Raw genomic sequence first — 17,541 nt, forward strand, 5'->3', positions numbered from 1 at the left:
CGGCTAAGTAAATGTACGTTTAATGCACATGGGACTGCACATTAGTTTGATTTTCATATATTTTCACATCTTATTCACTACAAGTATTAGCATCAGGCTACATACACACCATGGTTTCTTTCTGTCCCTGATTTCTGGCAATAAATATCAAACTTTTCATCTATCTCTGTCTATTCATCCAAACTATCTGTCAAGAAGATAAAATTATTATAAACTTAGAGCTCTTCAGACTTTATTAACGCTTCTCTCAGTGTGATATATATGTCTCTGTCCCCCCTATCTTTACCCCAACTACACTAGCCCCCTTCCTTCCTCCTTTCCTTGCCGTTCTCTCCCTCTTTATGCACTCTTGATAATTAATCCCTCTTCAGACTATTTTACAACACGTCTACCATGTCTGATGTACTGTTTAACCCTCACACACTTTTTTCATAGCGGCTTGTCCTGGTGCTAATCTCCTCTCAGGGCTTGGAGTCTTTATATGCTCTCAAATGCTGCACCTTCACTTTGTCCATCCCTTTCTCTGATCAAATGTATAGATGATATTTTATACCCATACCATGTAATTATGACAGAGGTCTGCAAGTTTTTAATCCCCCAAAACCCGAACCATCCCTTACCTGCCCATCAACATCCCAAAACCATTTGAGCTTTCACTCATCTGACCCCCTCCCAGTCCCAACACCTCAATTCCCCATTCACTCAGTCTCCATCCTCCTGATCGTGCATGTTCCAAAAACAGACCCCATTTTCAACCCCGCTTTCAAGGCTGCTCACCCCCACTGCAGTTGTTGCCCAATTGCTCCAATCACACCCCTTCATCTCTCCTCTCAAGGCCATGCCCCTTCCTCTCCATATTGGTCTCTTCTCAGCCAATAGGGGGCCTCCAGTGGGTGTCACCTGGGCGATGGTCTGTCCGGTGTCTTTATAAAACTCTACGGAGATGGTCGGAAGTTTGCAAATTCTGTCAGCCCTGCAGGGAGGAGAGGAGAGAGAGACCGGAGAGAAAGAAAGAGGGGAGAGAGAATCAGGGGGTCAACTGTTTTGTCCCTTATCCTACACTTTTAAAAGTGTTGGTGGGTATTCTCTATTCCTCTCAAACTTTTCTTTTTATAGTTAATGGGATTGTAGCTTTCTTAGTTTCCTGTAAAAAAAAAGAGAGAAAAAAAAAAAGCCTTAAAAGTGGACTTTTTGGAGTTGGAATTCAACTTATCGCCATCTTTTCTGTTGTTTTTGTGAAGTCTCCCCTTTGAACATACAAGATGGAGAACGCACACGCTAAGGAAACGGCCGAATGCTTGGCCTACTTCGGTGTGAGCGAGACCACAGGCCTCTCTCCAGACCAGGTCAAGAAAAACCAGGCCAAGTATGGATTCAATGGTGAGGAAAGCATGGACAAATGGAGGGAGGCATGATATGGACTTAGGGAAGGATAAATGGATGACTATATGTAAGATTATAATCAAATAATGGGTGAATGAATTGGAAGAATGAAGAAAAAGACAAAAATCTGAAACAAGGAGAGAGATTCCTTCTGTTGAGAAAGAATTTTTTTTTATTCAATTACATGAAGAGCAGAGATGATAGAAAATGTGATTGGCGGAGAACAGATTTTAGATCAAGATAAGAAAATACGATGAAAGTGTAACAGTGTTTGTATGACTTATTGAGTATTAACATCCTGTAAAAAAGAGGACAGCATGTTGTTAAAATCTTCAAATGCAACAGCCCAAGAAATTTCAGTCAAATACTTGTGTGCAAACCAAGTTTAACTTATAAGGTAAGTTTGAGCACTCAGTGACTGGCAAAATGAGCCAGCTCAGATGCACTGATCCATGCAGGTTAACAACATTAGGTTCTGAAAGCAAAATTAGAAGATATAGGAATGAAAGAAGGAGAGAGAGTAGGAGATAAAATTAGAGGTATTGGAAAGAAGAAAAAATGCAAAAAAAATTAACAGCTTAAAGACAGTGGCCATTTTGAAACTACAGGGCCTTAAGATGAAGGTTAGACAAAGACAAATTGCTAGATTGAGTAACTGTCAAATGGATTACTTAAGTATCACTTGAGTGAGCACAGGTTATTTCGGTAACAATATTATTCAATATGTTTTTTAACTGATGAAAATGGTGCTACGGTGAGTGTTAATGGAAAGGATATCAGTATTAATGGCTAAATCTCATGTTTTTTTGTGTTTTTTTTTTTTCATTTACCACCTCCATCTTGCCAACTGGACCAAACTGACCAATCACAGAGCTGCCAGCCGAGGAGGGTACGTTTTTAATTACTGTTAAGCTCAGTATGACAATACACCTAGAATTGACAACATGTCTAATCTGTATGCATGTTCTTTTCTTAGTGATATTTTTAAAAGGATAGTTCATCCAAAAATCAAAATTCTGCCATTTACTCAACCTCATGTTGTTCCAGACCCATACAACTTTCGTTTTTCCGTGGAGCACAAAAGAAGGCAGAATTTTATGGACTGAGAGCCTCAGTCACCATTCACATCATTCCATTTTTTTTTTTTTTTTCTTACAACAAAAGTGAATGCTGACTGAGTCATTCTGTCATCCTGTCAAACATGTCCTTTTGTGTTCCACGGAAGAAAGTCATATGGTTTTGGAACATTATGAGTGTCAATAAATAATGACAGAATTTACATTTTTGGGTGAACTATTTCTTTCATTGTCACTCAAAAAAGGACCATGCTCAATATGTTTATTGAATGGTCAAAATAATAATAATAATAAAAAAATTATTATAATGCAAACCTTAATTCTTGAAATCCCTTCTTTCTCAGGTAAGACCATTTGGGAGCTAGTGGTTGAACAGTTTGAAGATCTCTTGGTCAGGATTCTGCTGTTGGCTGCTTGCATATCTTTTGTAAGTAAACATGTTGTTGATTAAATAATGCACTGCTTTCATTCTTTCTGAAATGTAAACCTGTGTTAGGTAGGCATAAAGCCACAGGTCTAAGGTCATAAAGGTGTAATATTCTAATGAGTGGACAGGGTGCAGACAATGATTAATAACATGAATGTGAAGGACAGGGACACATTTGGCACATTCCCATCCGTCCCTGTCAATCAAGTTAAACGCTAACCCTTCACCCCTGAGTATATAATAGGTACACTGTAATCCAGTTGTATATCTTTGCTGGGTGGTATGGAGCCCTTCTAAACAGTAGTTTCGGGAAACAATACTGCTAGCATGAGGCTCTTGCCCTGGCTCTTAAAATTTGAGCACACATCAATCTGATAATGAACAAGTGTCTGCACATCAAACTCCAGTTCTCTCTCTCTCTCTCTTTCTTTCTTTGCTATTTAAATCTGTTTTGGAATAAATGAAGCAGACAGCATTGGTTCGGCTGTTTTTTTCTCAGCCCTATGAAATCACAGCTGTCATTATGGCCTTAGAAGGCCAGGAAAGAAGCTTTGAAGAGGACAGAGAAAGAAAGGAAAAGAAAAAAAAAGAGAAAGAGAGAGTAAAAGAGTGTTATTTTAAGGTGGTCTTAAGCCAGTCCAAGAAACTGAATCCATCCACAAAGGTCAGAGATGGTAGGAATGAAAGACAGCTCGGCGGAGAGACAGAAAAGGTGAAGGAGAGGTAGAGAGAGAGAGAGAGAGAAAGACCGGGTGTTAACCTGCCATAAATTGAGTAATGTGTGCACACATGTGAGAATTACTGGAAGAGGATCAGCAGAGCAACTGCACCATGACTCCATGTACAGATGAAGAATGGGATGGGCTTTCCAAAACATACTACGAGGACAATGTATGCACAGACACACACATTCACAAATTCACATAGGAAAGGAAAAGATAGGATAGGAAAGAAAAGTTGATGGCAAGTCAGGTCACTCGGCTGCCTTAATCGAAACGTATCTGACTTGAAGATTATGATCAAACAACATATTTCAAATCAGCAATAAAACATGACAATGATGGTATCATAAATTGTGCTTCTTTAGTTCGAATTAGAGACAGAAGATGTCTCTCTCCAAAAGGTGATTGGCTCTTTTAACTGTAAGACGGGACTTCCATTGCTACAACTGCCATATTCAGCAATTTTTTCTCTCACACACACTCTGGTTCTCTCTGTCCATCAGGTACTGGCCTGGTTTGAGGAAGGCGAGGAAACCGTCACTGCTTTTGTTGAGCCTTTTGTCATCCTTCTCATCCTTATCGCCAATGCTGTGGTCGGAGTGTGGCAGGTAAATACGCACATATACACATTTTTGCATCCCTGTATATAAATGTATAATGACTACTGGTTGAGCATTGTGCTATCAACACCAAGGTTGCCAAGGTTCGATTCCCAGGGAACACACTGTATGTATGGCTTGAATGCACTCTTCTAAGTTGCTTTGGATAGAAGCACCTGCCAAATCCATGTATTGGAAATTACATCAGAGGTTAAAGGTTAAGTACAGCAGTGCTTTATACACTCTATGTGCTTCCACAACAAGTTAGCATGTGACAACAAAGGCCAGACGGCAAAAATACTAAGGGCTGATCAAGTTTCATCAAGGGTCCATGGGAATGGGACAGCAGTCATTTGGGAAGAATGCACACCCTTGGAAGGTGTAAAGTCCTGAGGGGCACAGGAACTGATTGAGACATTTGTTTCCACAGGAGCGTAATGCAGAGAGCGCCATCGAGGCTCTAAAGGAGTACGAGCCAGAGATGGGCAAAGTTTACCGTGCTGACAGAAAGAGCGTACAGAGGATCAAAGCCAGAGAGATTGTCCCTGGAGACATTGTGGAGATCTCAGGTATACCATCCCCTTACGCCTTCAAAACAAATAAAGGTTTGAAACCAAAGAAGCTATTATTAAATTGTTCCAAACCCATATAACTATATTTATTCCATGTAAGACAAAAGGAAATTAGGCAGAACGTTAGGAACTGACAGTCTCAGTCAACATTCTTCAAAACTTCTCATGTTTCACAGAAGATAGTTATATGGGTTTGGTACAACATGAGGTTCCATGTCACCAGGGTTGGGAGGGTTACTTTTGAAATGTATTCCACTACAGATTACAGAATGCATGCTATAAAATGTAATCTGTAACGTATTCTGTTAGATCACTCAAGGTCAGTAATGTATTCTAAATACTTTGGAAAACTTCTTCAGCACTGGTAGATTTTTTCACTTGTTTTGACTATAAAAACTCTGTTTTGTTCGCAGTATTGTTTATAAAATAAGATAAATCAAATTGACCTTGTTTTAAGGATATTTTTACAAGAAAACAATCCGAAAATTATTATCAAGAATACGATTTTTGGCCTAATTTCAAAGGTCTTACTAGAAAAAAAAGAAATTATTATCCAACGTGAATTTTCTTGATAAAAAAGTACGATCGGGCCTGGTAAAATGTGCATGTAAAATGGCTAGAAATAGCATTTTAGCTTAGCATAAATCTGACAATTTACACAAGGTTTCTTTCTATTTCTTCTGCTCCAAACTTGCTTCAAACTTACTTCTCTGTCTGCTCGTATGAATGTAACACATCATAAGAAACCGCTTTCACCGCTGTTCAAATGCACTTTGGATCGCATCTTTTATATGTATAAATGTTTACCAACTGAAAAGGCTAAATATTAAATGAAACAAATGACAATAAAATACAAAGTAATCTCTTCAGTGATCAAAATACTTTTTGAATGTAACTGTATTCTAAATACCAATGATTTAAATTGTAACTGTAGTGGAATACAGTTACTAATGTTTTGTATTTTAAATACATATTCCCGTTACATGTATTCCGTTACTCCCCAACACTGTATGTCACAGTAAATGACAACAGAATTTTTATTTTTTGGGAGAACTAATCCTTTAAAAAATAAGCCATAACTACAATTTACTAAGGTGTTAAAATGGTCCCCAGTCTCCACAATACCTGAACATGTGAGCAAATGAGCGGTGTCGGTAGAACATTCGAAGCACAAGAACAACCCCATAATGATCTAACACACCAGAATAGTACAATGGTCAGAGAATGGAAATGCAGAGTAAGCGAAACCTTGAAGCCAACTGTTACACTGTGCTGCCACAAGGTCTAAATGAAGCAAGTAATGAGGCACATGCCTGTGTCTATGCATGTGTGTAGGAGGGACAGGACTATAAGGGACTTATGACCTTGAGAAAGTGCGAGTGTCCTTTTAAGGCAATTACGGGGTGTGTGTGACAGCGAGGAAGAATAAAGAGTAATGGGATCAGAAAACGCTGAAAGAACTCACAAGAACGCAGGCAAAGAAAAGCTTGTATATAAATACAACCCAGCACCTGTCTTCAACTTGCCCTCTCTCGATCACTCTCCCTGTCTCTTTCCCTCTTCCACCTGTTCCTTCCTCATCACTCATTTTTCTCTCCAAGCTAGTTGTTTACAGCTTGCTGAAGGTCAACTTGTCCTTGGTTTCCAGTTCCTCTTTTTAAAGCATTTGTCCTTTGGTCAGACCTTCCATCTTGTTCTTTATTCTTTCACCAAGATTAGGAAACATTATTGACAGTGTGCAATAATCTTTGTTCTTTAGAATAGATCAATAAAAAAAAATTTTTTTTTCAAATGAACAATCAGATCGATATCTTGAAGAAGCTTTAAATATACCTAATTTTAGATTTTTGACTGTCAAACAATGTTAAGGTAGGCCCTACACTACGGAATTCTGGGTTGGTTGAAACATACAATTGCAAGTTACTTGCAGAGGAAAATGTTTTTTATGTCAGTTGTGCTTTGGCACTATATTCTGAGTGGATGAAACTGTTTTTTCAAGGTATAGCTATGGTTGTCTGTGATCACTATCTCAGAGCGGATCTGACTAGCTACACCAAGGAGACTTGTGTCTCTGCTGAACAAAAATGGGCATTTCCCAATAAGTGGGCATTTTCAAACCAAGATGGGTGTTTTTCAACAACTTCACATGATTTGCCTACTACATTGAGATTCCCTACTTTAAGTGGATAGTTGGAAAATGCCCATCCCAGTTTGAAAACGACAACAGATTGGGAAATGCTCATTATTGTTCCGTAGAGACCTATACGTCACACCAAGAGTTACTGGTAGTAATAGAAAGTCCTGTAAGATGTCTATCCAAAAAAAATGTTGTCTAAGAAAGTAAGTAGCATAATACGCGCCATAGTCGGCAGACCTTGTTTTCTTTTATGGACATGACGTACACACGTAAGGATGAATAATGGTTGCCTGAAATTTCCTACCCAAATCAAACCCAACAGCTCTGAATGTAAAATCATTATTGTAGGCTTACCGTAGTGACTCAGTAAGGCAAGAATGCAGTTCTAAACACAGATTTGTTTTAATGTACTGGCTCAATAATGATATTTTGCTCATTTCTAATGAACAATTTTATGAAAAATCTTCTGTAGTGTACCTTTAAAGTCAATTATTTGAAATATTTTCAGAAAACCCCCATTAAATCTATCAAGTCTTCTGAGATCCAAGTCAGTGTGTTGCTCCAGAGTCTTACTGTCTCTTTGTTATCTGTTCTCAACTCTGTTTTTTCCCCTTTTGTAGTTGGTGATAAAGTCCCTGCTGATATCAGAATCACTGCCATCCGCTCCACAACCCTGCGTGTGGACCAGTCCATCCTCACTGGTTAGTCTCTAAACTAACAATAATTAGCTACCTTATTAGCTTCCTTATACTTAAAAGGATAGAGTATATTTTTGAACTTCTCTCTTGATAACCCACACCTCTCTTTCTCAGGTGAATCCGTCAGTGTGATTAAACACACAGAGTCTGTTCCTGACCCCAGGGCTGTCAACCAGGATAAGAAGAACATGCTTTTCTCTGTGAGTTTCCTTTACTTCAACGCTTTGTTTTTTCAGTCAAGATCATCTCCATTTCATTAATTCCAAACAGCCTGGTTGAAAATACCAATGCTGGTCCACATTAAGGGATGCTAATGTGCTGGTGTTCCAACAAGGCTTTTTGTCTAGCTTAAAGGGATTATTACAGACTCTTTTTTCTTTTCTTTCTTAAATTATGACTAAACAGTCATAATTTAGTAATATTTGATAAATTTCCACCCTGTCTCTGTCCCTCTGTCTGAAATGCTCGGTTTTGGCCTAAGCGCCTCCTTAAAACTTAAACATAACTAGCAATACTTGATTAACCACAAAAACCATAAAGGTCGACCAGCTTCAACAGCTTATTTTTACTGGTGAACATCATGGCTATGCTGGTCCACCAGCCAGACCAGCCCCAAACCAGCACTTACAAGACTAGACCAGCATGGGAATGGCATTCTGGTTAAGCTGTTTTCTCTGTCGATGAACCTTTCTCTCTCTCCTTTTCAGGGCACCAACATCGCTGCTGGCAGGGCTATTGGAGTTGCGGTTGCCACCGGTGTCTCCACTGAGATCGGTAAGATCCGTGACCAGATGGCTGCCACTGAGCAGGAGAAAACCCCCCTGCAGCAGAAGCTGGATGAGTTCGGTGAGCAGCTCTCCAAAGTCATCTCCCTCATCTGTGTGGCTGTCTGGCTCATCAACATTGGCCATTTTAACGACCCCGTCCATGGTGGCTCCTGGATCCGTGGTGCCGTCTACTACTTCAAGATCGCTGTGGCCCTCGCCGTGGCTGCCATCCCAGAGGGTGAGAATACAGCAGTCATGGCACAAATCAAAGTAAAACGATAAAATCAAGAGTAAAAATATGGACAGGATTCAGAATCAGCTTTTGACACATGAGTGTAGACTTGTAGCCTACATGTATGCATTTAGCAGATGCTTTTATCCAAAGTGATTTAGAAGGCTTTCAAGCTATGTATACATTTTTTGATGTACATTTGTTCCCTGGGAATTAAACTCTTGACCTTAGCTAGTGCCAGCCAAGCTACAGGAACACTTTGAAAGGTACAGGAAAACTTACTGAATTATGTAAAGTAAATGTTGTCAGTCACCTAGTCGAGCAGATCTAACATATTAACTTATGAATGTTTTATTACTATAGATTGTTGTTAGTGTAATTTTCTTCTATGTATTTGTCACTTAAATGATTCTGTCTCTCTCTGAGCAGGTCTGCCAGCTGTCATCACCACCTGCCTAGCTCTGGGAACCCGCCGCATGGCTAAGAAGAACGCTATTGTCCGTTCTCTTCCCTCTGTAGAGACTCTTGGCTGCACCTCTGTCATTTGCTCAGACAAGACTGGCACCCTCACCACCAACCAGATGTGTGTTACAAAGGTTTGTGAGAAACAGAACCACACAATTACATACAATCATAAGAACACAAATGGAAAACTCTGTGAACTTGGGATGCATCCATAATAAATTATTGTACCGACACCAGTGTTCGATTACTTAGAACAACATCGACCGATGTCAGATGGTTTGGCACATGATTTGTCACATTTATGTGGGGGAGTTGGGGTACCCGAGTTTGGACACTGACAAGTCCATCACATATTTGTAGCACAACTGTGTGTTACCTATAAAGCTGGCACTTGAGTTTCAATGGCAAAAAAGTCAGAAAATACAACGAAGAACACAAGTGAGGAGAGAAATCTCTATTCACCTATTATCCATACTAAATATAATGTGAGAAGAACGAAACGTCAGCCCAAGGTGAGTTTGATCTTGACTTTAGGGAAGTAGGCTACACCTGGACACAGCAGGATGACTGAAGTGTAGTACTGTAGTTTATAAATATTTTTTTAATGGTATCTGATCTTTTCTATTTTTATTTTATGTTGTTGTATTTAATTTTATGGGCATTATTAAATGTTTTAATATTACCATTTATTAAATATATTAAACACATTAAATGTATTTCACCCATAATTTTAGATAAAGTGAAATTAAATTGAATGGACATTTCAATTAAATTAAAATAAAAACTAAATTAAAAACTAGAAATAATAACAACTCTGGTTGTAATGACTAACACAGCTTTCACTTTCTTCGGTGTATGTTTGAGTGGAGGGTAAAAGCAACAAATAATTGAAATGCCAACAGAACGCAATAAGAAGTGTGTTGAAGGGCAGTTTTATCTTCATACACCTAAAGCGTATGTGTTCATTCTGAAACCACTTTGAAATTTGTTCAGCAGGATACTAATCATTTTTTTTTTTTTGCATTTATATTGACATATTGTTTTTCTTAGTTGTGAAGGTTAAAATATGCTTAAAACACTGATGCTGAGTTTACAGTTACAATTTTAATTCAGATTGTTGAACAGATTCATTCAGACTCGGACTCGACTCGGCCTGTTATGGACTCTGTCTTGAGCCCGACTCGGCCCCTTTTGGACTCGGACTTGACTCGGACTCGACTAAGGTGGACTCGAACCCAACACTAATTTATGAGCATTTCAAACAGTGAGGACCAATTCAAATGTCCTAACAAGCCGGTTTCCAGTTTGTTTCAGTATATTAATGAGAATATTTTCAACAAATTGGCCCTCACAAGGATAAAAAACAAAAAACCTGTACACTAATTACAGTTTTATTCTCTCTGTTTTCTAGATGTTCATCATTGAGAAAGTGGATGGTGAATCTGTGAGTCTTGACCAGTATGACATTTCTGGCTCCAAGTACACACCAGAGGGAGAAGTGTAAGTAATTTCATATTTCTGAGATCACACACACACACACACACACACACACACACAAAGACTCACCATTCTCCTTACTTTACCTTGCAGTACTAAGAATGGACTTCCTGTCAAGTGTGGCAAATACGATGGCCTTGTTGAGCTGGCAACCATTTGCGCCTTGTGCAATGACTCCTCTCTGGACTACAATGAGGTAAATTAACATTTTCCATTGTTGATCTCCATTTCCATCTAAAATACTCTTTGCTCTCCTTTTAACTTTGTTGAGTGATAACTGAGCTTTTCTCTCTTGTTGTTCCTTAGTCTAAAGGTATCTATGAGAAAGTGGGTGAGGCCACAGAGACTGCCCTGTGCTGCCTGGTTGAAAAGATGAACGTGTTCAACACAGAGGTCCGTGGCCTGTCCAAGGTGGAGAGAGCCAATGCATGCTGCTCTGTAAGTATTACAACATCTTCACGGTTTTTCTTAAATCCTTGTTTCTTCAGGGCTTCATTAGCAGTTCACATGGATCAGTTCCTTTGTATTTCTTTGATTTAATTGCCAATCCAGTCCTAATTTAACAAAATAATGCATAACAACATCTGTATAAGAGATAATTCTACTTAACATGTTAATTGACTGTTATCTCATTTTGGTTTCCTAGGTAATCAAGCAACTGATGAGGAAGGACTTCACTCTTGAGTTCTCCCGTGACAGGAAGTCCATGTCCGTCTACTGCTCCCCTGCCAAGGCCCCCAAGGCCTCTGTTGGCAACAAGATGTTTATCAAGGTGAGAGCCATCCTAAAAATGCAAAATAATATCTTAAACAACACAAAATAATATCTTAAAAGAGAATCTCAAGCAAAAAATCCTTCCTTTTGACTAAGCACATTGTCTTATAGGGCGCTCCTGAGGGTGTGATTGACAGATGTGCCTATGTGCGTGTTGGCACCACCCGTGTGCCCCTGACTGGCCCAGTTAAGGATAAGATCATGTCTGTGATCAAGGAATGGGGCACTGGACGTGATACCCTCCGCTGCTTGGCCCTGGCAACCCGTGACAGCCCTCTGAGACAGGACGAAATGAACCTGGAGGACTCCACTAAGTTTGTTGAATATGAGGTATCTTTATGAAAGAGAGAGATTGAGAGGAATCTTCTATAAAAAGGAACTGGACATCAACAATATTTCAATTAACATTATTTGAAGTTATTTTAAAGGAATAGTTCACCCAAAAAATTATAATTCTCTCATCATTTACTCACCCTTTTTTCCATCTCAAACTTGTTTGACTTTGTTCTTCTTCAGAACACAAATATATTTCAATTGAGATATGATGTGAATATGTCCATACACTACAAGTCAATGGGGTCCAACATTTCCAAGCTCCAAAATGGACAGAAAGGCAGCATATGTATACGACTCCAGTGGTTTACTATATGTCTTTTTAAGCAATCATGATTTAAAGTTCGATTATACTTCCTCGCACTTGATCATGATCCTGCCTAGAGAGTGCAGATGGCAAGATTTATTGTAAAAAAGGAGGCCAATTTAGTCTGTTCTCACCCAAAACTGATTGTATCACTTCATGGATTAAACCACTGGAGTTTTATGGATTATCTTTATGTCCTTTTTGGAGCTTGGAAGTGTTAGACCCCATTGACTTTGTGTTGTATGGATATATTCACATCATATCTCCATCAAAATATCTTAATTTGTGTTCTGCAGAAGAAAAAAGTAATACGAGTTTGAGATGGCGTAAGGGTAAGTAAATGATGAGAGAATTAGAATTTTTGGGTGAACTACTCTTACTAGAATTTTGATAGAGCTGAACAACATCTATGGCAGTGTAGCAAGAAAGCAACCGGAAAGTATGTTCCATTAAGATAAAACATAATTAATCCCTCTTCCTTTCCTCAAAGACTGATCTCACCTTTGTGGGATGTGTCGGTATGCTGGACCCCCCTCGTAAAGAGGTCATGGGCTCCATTGAACTCTGTAAAGCTGCTGGCATACGTGTTATCATGATTACAGGTAAGACATGTTCATATCTAGTGGTAAACTCTCATTTGCTTGTTGCATTTATTTATTTTTATAAAGTTTCATTGCTGACACTTCCAGTTACACATGCAATCACTTCTAATGTCGGCATATGTACGCACCATATACAATCACACAGTATATTCATTAACTCCTTCTACATGTGATTGTGAGGTTACCTTCACAGGTTAGTGTCAATTAACATTTACTCCTCAGCGCTGTTACATGACTGGCAAAGAACATCTGAAAATAATGCATAATAGCTTAATGCAATAACACTGAAAATACAGCATTATCAATACTTATAATTCCCAACTGTTCCTCCTCTTTCTCAGGTGATAACAAGGGTACTGCTGTGGCTATCTGCCGTCGTATTGGCATCTTCAGCGATGATGAAGATGTGACCGGCCGTGCTTTCACCGGCCGGGAGTTTGATGACCTGCCTCTGGCCCAGCAGAGAGAGGCAGTGCGCAAGGCCTGCTGTTATGCCCGTGTCGAGCCCTCCCACAAAAGCAAGATCGTTGAGTTTCTTCAGGGCTTTGATGAGATCACTGCCATGGTAAGAGAACTGAACAGAACAGATGGAATAGAACCAAAGTAAAAATTTATATTTGGCTACTACCAGAATCTTTAGTGGGAAAAATAAAAATTTGAATTATTCATTCAATATTGTAAAGAAAGTCCCCTAACATGTGTTGTTGTTTTTCAAAACATATTCTTTGCGTTTTAACTATTCCAACCTCCTCTACAACTCCTCCAGACTGGTGATGGTGTGAATGATGCTCCTGCCCTGAAGAAGGCAGAGATTGGCATTGCCATGGGCTCTGGCACTGCTGTTGCCAAGTCAGCCTCTGAGATGGTCCTGGCCGACGACAACTTCTCCAGCATTGTGGCTGCTGTTGAGGAGGGCAGAGCCATTTACAACAACATGAAGCAGTTCATCCGCTACCTCATCTCCTCCAACGTCGGAGAGGTCGTGTGGTGTGTGGCAATCTATCTCTCACATATATACATTTACGCACAGTTCCTTCACTCCCAGAGACTCAATTTTGTCTTCAAACCTAATTTATTTTCTCCATCTTCAGCATTTTTCTGACTGCTGCTCTTGGTCTGCCTGAGGCTCTGATCCCAGTTCAGCTATTGTGGGTGAACTTGGTGACTGATGGTCTTCCTGCCACCGCTCTGGGCTTCAACCCTCCTGATCTGGACATCATGGGCAAGGCTCCCCGCTCCCCCAAAGAGCCCCTGATCTCTGGCTGGCTATTCTTCAGATATCTGGCCATTGGAGGTACACTTACACACCTTTGACAATGACCTACAAACATGACAATAACTTAAGCACACATCATACATTTTCCAGCTTACATGACTTATTTTCCATCTTTATATCCCCTCTTTATAATTACATACTCGTATTATTTCTCGTAGAGAGTTTCTTTATTCCTGATCCATTTAATGTCTACCATGCTTTCAGTGATACTGCATCATTACTTAAAATCAGTCAGTATATCCATCCATTTCTAAACCCATTTGTCCCTCTCAGGTTATGTTGGTGCTGCAACGGTGGGTGCGGCTGCCTGGTGGTTCATTTACTCTGACGATGGCCCCATGGTCTCCTTCTACCAGCTGGTGAGAATTTGGGATCCATTATTTTTTCAACCAAGGTCTCAAAAGTTTTGAATCTAATAGAGGTCGACCGATAGTGGATTTTGCAGATACCTGTAACTAAGATGGAAAGGAAAACTAGGAAAACTATCAGTGGAAAAGGCTGATAACCAATTAATCGGCAGATAGTTTTTAAATAATAGTTTTATTGAATGTTAAAAAAAACTGCTTAGCCTTTCCTTACTATGAAGGGCACAGACACGGAGGTCGCAAGAGTCCAAAATTAATAAAATACCAGATGCAGTTTATTGTGCAACCAAAATCCCAATAATAACCAGAAAAAAAGAGATTTGAAATGTAACAGGTGACAATGATCAAGCCACATTTCACCCAGTGAGGCTTTTATTATTATTCAAAAGATATGAAGTTGTAGACACGATGTATGTGGCGACAGGGCACGTTTCCATAGAGTTGCATGTTTCTTTTCATGCCCTCGCTTCAATTTAGAACACTTGATTTATCTTATCAAAATTACCAAATTTGCATTCAAGTGAGGATAAAAATATGGGTGAATGTTGTCTGTCAGTGATTGTTTTTATTTCACCTCTAGAGCCCACTGTTATACTGTAGAACCAAGTTGTTCTAGGAACACGAAAGTAATAAAATAAATACTATCGGCAACGATTTTTGCCAATAACCGGTAGTTCCAAAAAGCAACTATCGGTACGATTAATCGGTAAAACCAATATATCGGTCTACCTCTAAAATATAATACTAAAGTATGAAGTAGAAAAGAGGGTGATGATTTAAAGAAGAAATCAATGAAAACACAGTATATAAGACCTAGTTTGACCATATACAGCCGATGCTTCGTCCCCTTTGACTATCTAGCTAGCTGATTTGTATAAATCCTGAGATTGGAATGTAATTGCTATCTATTGCTGGGTATTCATTCAATTGTTTTTATGCAAATTTTGAAATTGTGCTTAAGAAAACTTGAATGGAAATGCTTTTTATGCACATAAACTGAATTACTGTAGTTTCACTAGAGTCAAAATTTGTAGACACAATGTATGTGCTGTCGGGGCAAGTTTCCATATAGTCACATTTTTATTTGAATGCAATGACATGTTTTTACCATTTGGACACATGCCTAACCCAAAGAAGTTACTGACATAACAGCTGATGAAAACATCCAATATTTTGGATGCAGAAATGTGCTTTAAAAAAGCAGATCATTTGGATGGAAACCCATCTTATGAAACTTTAACAATTCTGTTTAATGTAATAATGCTATAACATTTATCTGTCCCTCAGTCCCACTTCATGCAGTGCACTGCTGACAATGAGGACTTTGCTGGCATTGAATGTGAAGTGTTTGAGGCTGCTCCACCCATGACCATGGCTCTGTCTGTGCTGGTCACCATTGAGATGTGCAATGCCCTCAACAGGTTAGAGAGCAACTGCACTCCATATCCAAATATTTGTAGCAAGCTGCCAGATATTCTCATATTACAAGAGCTGGTTTTTGCTGATTTTAACATACATGCATGTGTATGCAGCTTGTCTGAAAATCAGTCTCTGGTGCGTATGCCTCCATGGAGCAACTTGTGGTTGGTGGGAGCCATGACTCTCTCCATGTCTCTGCACTTCATGATCATCTATGTGGACCCTCTGCCCGTAAGTACCCAGTTCGGATTGACAGCTGTGTTTGTTGTGTGCTTCGCAACAACGGATAGTCCATATAAAGACACATAAGCAATTATCTCTGACATTTCCCAAGTCCTTCTTCATTTAATTGCATTTTCTTTATAATAATAATGCATTCACCTAATATATAATGGTTAATAATTTACCAAGCTTCATTCAGTGTCCATTTCATTGCCTTTAATGTTCTGTCACGTTTCTCTATTTGCTGATATCTGTTTTTCTCTCCGACAGATGATCTTCAAGCTAACCCATCTCTCCGTGGACCAGTGGGTTGTGGTGCTCAAGCTCTCAATTCCTGTTATCTTTCTTGACGAGCTACTCAAGTTTGTCGCTCGCAACTACCTGGAGCGTAAGAAACCTCTTAAATATTTTAGATATTTTCACACCATTTTCTTCTTTTAAGACTTACAAATGATTAATACATTTTATCATTTAATATATAACAATTCCTGGATATTGTTATTTTAAATAAACTTTAAAACACACCAAGCATATTTCAATAACCTAAAACATGGTCAACAATTTTAACAACAACTTATGATAAACTGTGACTTGCTAAACTTGACTCTACTCCTATAATGGTTTACCAGTTCTAATTTCCCTTTAAAAACTGTGTTCTCCTTTCCTTCACTCTTTCAATTGCCTTTTTTGGAAACCCTCCTCTCTTCACCCCATTTCCCCTGGGGTTTTCAACATTCCTCATTATCCTTTACTTTCTCTCTCTCCTTACTCAAATCCCCTACTCAACTCCTCTTTATCTCATTCTAGCTTAATCCTGCTCCCCTCCATATTCCTGTAACAAAACCAGGTATCCCACATTCCGCTCTGTCTGTGCTTGCCTGCGTCCCTGTGTCTGTTTGATTATGAAAAAACCGTGCTATGTGAGTGCTTTGTTTTTTGGTCTGTCAACTGAAATTAGTCCATTTTACTGTCATCCATGGAACTCCAGTTATCTGGTGACTTCTGAATCAACTAACTGTACAGTAATGTTCTGTGTTGCAGTAGATGCTATCACCATGTGGAAAGTGTATGGTCTGAATGCCAAATGTTGAATTCATTCACTGAATTCAAGAAATTGTATAGATATTGAGTAGCTCTGCAGCTTAAGGCTAAGCTAAAATGATTGCAGTACAGATTCTGTTCAATTAAATTAATTTAAATGTAATATATTTAACAAGTCGTCAAAATGTTTAACTGACATTTTGCGTAAGGATGTGTACTAGGATTTTTTAAAACTTTACTACAGTCTTGTGGACTTAACTTTGAATTCATAATATCTTCAAGCCATCCTGTCTCACTTAATCTATTTTCTTGAACAGTGAAAGATGAGAATCTAGTGTCCAAAAAATGGGACTGAGGGAGAGAAGACGTCAAGATGAGGAAGAACTGAAAAATATTGCTCCAAAAGGAAACAATAAACACCGGGAGTGATGAAGAAAGCCACTTTCACATCAGTGAAAATCGCCCATAAATGTACAACTTTGAGGGGGGAAAAAAATATTTAAAAGTAAAGTGTTATGTTTATGTATTAAGACTTAATTTAATATATATTGTTATGAACAGTATATTCTAATGATAATGCTATTCTTAAAATAAAGATGTTTTAAAAAAAAAAAAAAAAGAAGTGTG

The 17,541-nt window shown here is 38.8% G+C and overlaps 1 protein-coding gene across 2 annotated transcripts; it reads left to right on the top strand.

Moving 5' to 3' along the window:
* The first annotated feature begins 961 nt into the window (after nucleotides 1-961).
* Nucleotides 962-17,536, top strand: LOC127451456 (sarcoplasmic/endoplasmic reticulum calcium ATPase 1-like). 2 transcript variants are annotated; one of them, XM_051716187.1, is made up of 25 exons: nucleotides 962-1,076; nucleotides 1,242-1,380; nucleotides 2,255-2,272; nucleotides 2,804-2,886; nucleotides 4,112-4,216; nucleotides 4,638-4,776; nucleotides 7,537-7,617; nucleotides 7,729-7,814; nucleotides 8,322-8,619; nucleotides 9,043-9,209; nucleotides 10,490-10,578; nucleotides 10,669-10,771; nucleotides 10,882-11,013; nucleotides 11,222-11,347; nucleotides 11,461-11,679; nucleotides 12,480-12,591; nucleotides 12,933-13,156; nucleotides 13,358-13,578; nucleotides 13,683-13,885; nucleotides 14,141-14,226; nucleotides 15,520-15,653; nucleotides 15,765-15,882; nucleotides 16,144-16,261; nucleotides 16,681-16,720; nucleotides 17,232-17,536. In XM_051716187.1, exons 2-24 carry the CDS (start codon nucleotides 1,263-1,265, stop codon nucleotides 16,683-16,685), a joined length of 2,985 nt encoding a protein of 994 aa, XP_051572147.1. In that variant the 5' UTR covers nucleotides 962-1,076; nucleotides 1,242-1,262; the 3' UTR covers nucleotides 16,686-16,720; nucleotides 17,232-17,536. The 2 variants fall into 2 exon arrangements, with proteins under 2 accessions (XP_051572147.1, XP_051572146.1); XM_051716186.1 differs by lacking the exon at nucleotides 16,681-16,720.
* The last annotated feature ends 5 nt before the right edge of the window (nucleotides 17,537-17,541 follow it).

This window comes from Myxocyprinus asiaticus, chromosome 14, assembly GCF_019703515.2.
Source record: "Myxocyprinus asiaticus isolate MX2 ecotype Aquarium Trade chromosome 14, UBuf_Myxa_2, whole genome shotgun sequence".
NCBI classification, from domain to species: Eukaryota; Metazoa; Chordata; class Actinopteri; order Cypriniformes; family Catostomidae; genus Myxocyprinus; species Myxocyprinus asiaticus.